The sequence below is a fragment of the Cherax quadricarinatus genome, chromosome 56 (assembly GCF_038502225.1).
Source record: "Cherax quadricarinatus isolate ZL_2023a chromosome 56, ASM3850222v1, whole genome shotgun sequence".
In the NCBI taxonomy this organism is placed as follows: domain Eukaryota; kingdom Metazoa; phylum Arthropoda; class Malacostraca; order Decapoda; family Parastacidae; genus Cherax; species Cherax quadricarinatus.
The window spans coordinates 20,837,519-20,843,583 of record NC_091347.1 but is presented as its reverse complement, the minus strand read 5'-3'; the positions used below and the strand labels follow the sequence as shown (position 1 = coordinate 20,843,583).

General features: G+C 42.4%; 1 protein-coding gene across 1 annotated transcript; it reads left to right on the top strand.

The window, feature by feature from the left end:
- The first annotated feature begins 243 nt into the window (after positions 1-243).
- On the top strand, positions 244-2,965 carry LOC128700749 (uncharacterized). Its single transcript, XM_053794153.2, has 3 exons — positions 244-377; positions 1,024-1,397; positions 2,003-2,965. The coding sequence occupies exons 2-3, from the start codon at positions 1,031-1,033 to the stop codon at positions 2,206-2,208; spliced, it is 573 nt and encodes a 190-aa protein (XP_053650128.1). The 5' UTR covers positions 244-377; positions 1,024-1,030; the 3' UTR covers positions 2,209-2,965.
- Positions 2,966-6,065: the final 3,100 nt, after the last annotated feature.

Below are 6,065 nucleotides of genomic sequence, written 5' to 3'. Positions count from 1 at the left end.
AGTTTAAGTGCATTAATTAGATCTCTGTTTAGTCTGTGTTCGTGTTTGTCTCTCCTTGTTGTTGTTCACAGTGCTGTGTGTGTGTGTGTGTGTGTGTGTGTGTGTGTGTGTGTGTGTGTGTGTGTGTGTGTGTGTGTGTGTGTGTGTGTGTGTGTGTGTGTGTGTGTGTGTGTGTGTGTGTGCCGGGATGCGGTTGAGGTCCCAGGTATAAATACTGGTACGCAGGAACCTCTTTTCACTTGCAAGTTGCCCACTGTCCTAGCTCCTGCTGATCCTGCTGTTGCTGCTGTTACTGTTGCTGTTGCTACTGTTGCTGTTGCTACTGTTGCTGCTGCTGCTACTCGTACCAACATTATATATTTACTTTATAACAGCAGGTAAACAAATCTATCGTAAGTTCACCTTCAAGAAATTCCAAGAGACTTTTTCTATGTAATTGTCTTTGCCTTCCATCTATGCCTCCTCGTCCTATAGACTCCTCCAAGTATTTTGCACGTCTTGGTCATGTCTCCTCATATTCTCGTGTCCAATGTTGCAAGGTTTGCTTCCTGTTATTATTAAGTACATGTGAGCAACCTTAACCAGTTTCCGGGTTATAGCTCAATATTTATGGGAAACGCTAAACTCATAGGGGTTATACAGCGCCTGGGGGAATGGAAAGTAGCTTTGATGCAAGGAAGGGAAGGATAGCTTCCATTCCTTAGGTCAAGAGGTCTTCGCCAGCATCAAAGAAACCCTTTGCAAATTACTGACATTTACTAGAGGAAAGGATAAACGACTTTTGAATCGGTACTCTGCCACTGTCAAGACATCTGTGCCACTGTCAAGACACCTGTGCCACTGTCAAGACATCTGTGCCACTGTCAAGACACCTGTGCCACTGTAGGATCTGTCATGGATCAATAACAGTCACTCCCTTCCCTTGTAGTGTCCGTCATGAACCAATATCAGTCACTCTCTTCCCTTGTTGGGTCAGCGACTTATTGTTACCTCTCTTTTCTTTCGCTGATGTTGTGGAGGCAGGTTCAGGATGTATGGGTGGGCGTGTGTGACTCTGATGGTGGTAGCGTCTTGGCAAGCATCCTGCCAGGAAGTAACAGAACCTTGGCAAGCACCTACCCAGGGTGTGGCAGAGCCCCAGCAAGTACCTACCCAGGGTGTGGTAGAGCCCCAACAAGCATCTACCCAGGGTGTGGATCATCTTGACTGCTCTGCTGAAGAGGAGAACGCCGCCAAGCAGAGCGTGGTTTCTTCGCTTCGAGAGCTGTACTTTCCGCTGCTGGACGAGACTTCAGGAAGCATCCGTGAGCTGGTGAACAACAGGAACAACGTGAAGATGTACATCGACTGCATCATTGAGAACAAGACGTGCACTAGGCTGGGCAAGTCTTTGCAACGTGAGTATTAATGACGGTTATTAACATCCAGTTTCATGAAAACGTATTTCGATGTAGACCTCTGAATTATACGCTTATTCTGTTCTCACCACTGCCGTATACATTCATTATAATGCCTTATACAGTCACTCCTCTGTTTTATATACTCATTCCACTGGTTCATGCACTCGCTGTATATCTTCTACTATCCAGTAGTGAAATATAGACTTATTCACGGACTCCATAACGCACGTCACATTTAGTAAAAATCTATTTTTTCTCTCTTCCCTTCCCATATATTCCAGTGTTCTGTACCGCAAATATTCCAACCTTGTACTTTCTTGTATATGTGATGGCCACTAACGCCAGATTGTGCGACTCTCTTATCTCTTTCTCTTTACTCTTCATTGTTCACTTTAGGTTAGGTAAGATTTGTCAGGAAACAGGACAAGTGTTTCCTGACGCGGGTCTTAGTCATATGATGACCCACAGCTGGAGCTTTTGGTCTTCTGACCGAGGCCTTCCACTGGATTACCCCTCCGCCCTTTAAAAATTATAGTTTTAATTATTAGGAATTCTTTTGTTCACCTTCATAACAAATTCTGTTATTTACCCTCACACTGCAGACTTCGTGACAGACGAGGCTGGAAACAACCTCTGCTTCGGGTGTCAGCCTTGCCAGAAGCAACGTATCAAGTACATCCTGAGGCAGCTAAAATGCAATTATAATGATCAGGCCAAGAGAATCGAGGAGTATATCTTGAAGGTTAAGAATATCAACATTTATACCTTCTTCAACCTGCAGAACATTGTATGTGAACTGGAGGAGTGATCCGTAAGTGAACCTGTTGTTGTTCTACTGGTCAGGAAACAAGATGAGTGTTTCCTGACACAGGTCGTAATCATAAGATGACTTCACGGTGAAAACTGGCTCTACCTGCTAGTTATATAACTAGACCTAACTGCTAACTATATAGTAACTGATTTTGATAACCTATAGACGCTGAAACCTTATAGTTTTCTGGAAATTAGACCTAATAATCATCTAGCAACGGAGACTTATAACCATCTATTTCCCTAGAAATGACAAGAATTGAATCAGTATCTTTCCTAGCTGCGCTTGACCTGTTGTCATATCCTCACTGCACCTACAGCAATGACCATCTGATATCCTAGAAATTACCAGAATCTAGCCAACACCTACCATCACTTAGCAGGATCTCATCTCTGCCAAGTTACAGCAGAATAAACGTCGTAAAGAAATGATTCCGGGTGTCGAATAACCAGACATTAAGTTTGGTTCTGTGTAGGTCTTCATGGTTGCCTCCGTGGTTTTAGAGCTTCGTCGAGTCATTTTTGGTTGTTTAGAGCTTTATCAAGTCAAAGTGGCTCTGTATAGGGCTTTATCAATCAAGGTGGCTCTGTGTAGAGCTTTATAAAGTCAAGGTGGCTCTGTGTAGAGCTTTATCAAGTCAAATTGTCTCTGTGAAGACATTTATCAGGTCATGGATTAATAACCTTCACGAAGCTAAAGTTGAACCAATAAAAAGCTTGTTCTCCAACGTGTCTTTTCTCTACATTACTCCACCTGGATCCAACTCATCCGTCACCAGACGCTGTCTCGTCCACCTTCTGCCAGACCAAACTACCTTATGGTACGAGCTGAGTTAAACTTGAGCTCACCGGGGACACAGTGAGCCTGACTTAGGCCTGGTTAACATAATTATATTTCTTCTTAGTTCTTAAGACCCTGGTCAGGAAATACTGTACTTGTCCTATTTCCTGACGAACATAATATTCGTCAGTATACTTTTACGACTCTGTCCTGGCCAGTATTATTATTAGTGCTGTTTTATGATTTAAGATTCTTGTCTCAGGATACATTCCGAAAATATTTTAAATCCCCGAGGTGGTCTACAACCCCATACGGGTTTAGCCCTTCTCTGTGAATATGGGGTGGAGGGTAAAATCGTTAATCTTCTCTGGTTGTTGTTGGTTTAAGTGTCAGGATACATGGCACGGGTTTTATTAATTTCGAAGACCCGTTACCTATAATGTTCTGGTCACCCATAATGTTATATATACACCGACGTCACTGAGGATGATGCTAAACTTTTGGTATATATATAAACCAAGTTGTTTTATTCGTCAGGAGACAGGATAAGTGTCTCCTGACAAGGGTCTCTTAAATATATATAGATGAACCGTTTAAGATTACCTTTGTATATAAAAAAAAAAAAAAAAAAAAAAAAAAAAAAAAAAAAAAAATAAAAAAAAAAAAAAAAAAAAAAAAAGACAATGGTTATAAGTGACCATAATTTTTAAAGGGGTGGACCGGTCAGATGACCAAAAGCTCCAAAGGCGGGTCATCATCTGACTAAGACCCGCGTCAGGAAACATTTGTCCTGTTTCCTGACGAACCTTACCTAACCTAACCTTTGTATAAACTAAGATTTGTTAGGAAACAGGACAAGTGTTTCCTGACGCTGGTCTTATGATGACCCACTCTTGGTCATCTGACCAAGGCCTTCAGCTGGCTTACCGGTCCATCCCTATGAGATGGTGATGATGCCTGCTGACAACTACTAGACACTTCAGCCGACATCATAGGCCGCGTTCTCAGCCTCCTAGCTTGTCTTTTTTCATTATTTCACGAGGTGGCCCTATGTACTGTTCTTCTGAACACAGGTGTTGTTCTGGTCAACATGGCTACATGTGTGTTAATATCTTCTTAGTTCTAGGGATCTTGCTGTTTCGCCCACATGTGTCTCATCACTCCTCTGTTGCTGTAGTTATGTTGTCACTCTTGACTCCCTGTCAAAAGTCTTTATCAAGAGTTCGTTGTTATTTTAAACTTAATACCTGTCATCACAGACACGTTCTTCTCTGACATGTACAACAGATCAGGTGTTTCCTCTTCTGTGTCGCTGTTGTTCCTGTTGAGGACACGTGCTGCCACCTGTCTCTGTTGTGTCGTTGTTACTTTTTTCTGGAGAGTTTTCCGGGGGTCAAAGCCCCCGCGGCCCCGCCCATTACCGAGGATTAAAATTATACTGTCAGCGTATATACTTTGAGAGAAATATACTCATCGGAATATATCCTGAGAAAAGAAATAGGACAATTAATTCCCGACAACACTAATAATACTGACTCATACAACAGTAATAATACTGGCCAGGACAGAGTCGGAAATTAAATATTGCTTAAAATGTCACCAAAATATAAACGAGTAAACCGTACAGTAGATGTATTGGTAGGTATTAAGTTTGTCAAGAAAACAGAGGTGGTTCCTAACGCAGGTCTATGTGATGGGTCTTATGATAACCCACAGTTGGAGGTTCTGGTCATCTTACCGTAGCCTTCCACTGGTTAACCAGTCTACCCCTTTGAAAATCATGGTTATGAATATAACCATGTAAGTTCTTGTAACGAAAGAACAGGACTCACAGGTACGAACCCACTAGGGGAGAACCACCTTGACTTGATGAAGCTCTATACAGAGCCACATTGACTTGCTAAAGCTCTACACAGCCAAACATGACTTGATAAATTTCTTGAGGACACGTCTTGCCAGCTTCATAAAAATTTCAACATTCAGCTTATCGCGTCAAGGAACACAGTATAAATACTAAGAATCTAGCAAGCTTTACCATCACTGTCTTGTTCACCGAGGTGTCAGGTGAGGTCAGAAAGTGGGCCTGACTAGGCTGTCACCTTTTCCACCTGGCTGGACGGCCCATAAAAGCAGCGACTGATTCCGGATTTTCATCCAGTAGTCGGCTCACTGTCTCTTATAATTCTCTTTACCGCTGGTGCCTTCAAAAGCAGTGATATACATGTCTTTTGTGCTCTGGGGAACGAAAACTGGTAATGTCTGGCCTCTCAAAATTTTGAATTTACTCCTGGTCAAAACTGTGTGTATCCTCTGCATGATGCTACAATTATCCCCTGACTGTATTACACACTTGCCTGAACAAGACTAACAATCACACACAATATACAATAATTTCTCCAGCAATATTGTTATAGTAATATCTGCAAATCAATGATCTTATTGACGCAAATGGCGACAATGCTGACAGACTGTGTAATAGCGTCTGGGTAAGCATTATTTTTAATTCTTGTTAGGCACTTTTAATGTATTTTCTTCCCAGTGCATAAATTCTCCAAGCTGTCGTTAAATGCTTGTCCATGGTCAGTTATTTTAAAGCCAGTTTTTCATAGTGTGATAGCAGGGGAGTAGATGTTTTTGTATATAAGGCTGCTGAGGCAGTGTTTTTCTCATGTTTTTCTCTGTGTAGAGCTGTGTTAAGCCTTGACTTGGTGACCCTTGTGGGTTTAGCGATTGGGCACAGCATCAATACAGCATAAGACTGAGGTACAGCAGCAATTCAGTGTTAGCGAGGTACAGCATCATTACAATGTTAGTGAGGTACAGCAACAATGTAACGTAAGAGAGCGAGGTACAGACCATGAATGAAAACCTAAATTCGACCTCAGAAATGGTAGCCTGGGTCTACCGGGTGAGCGAGTGTAAGAAGGTCGACTGAACGAGTGTATGTTAGTGAGAAAGTCATAGCATGTGCGTCAGCTGCTCCCTGACAGTCTTAGTACGCACTTGTGCTGGCTGATAGCCTTAGCATGACGGTGTGGTGCCCGCTGACAGTCTTAGCATGACGGTGTGTTGCT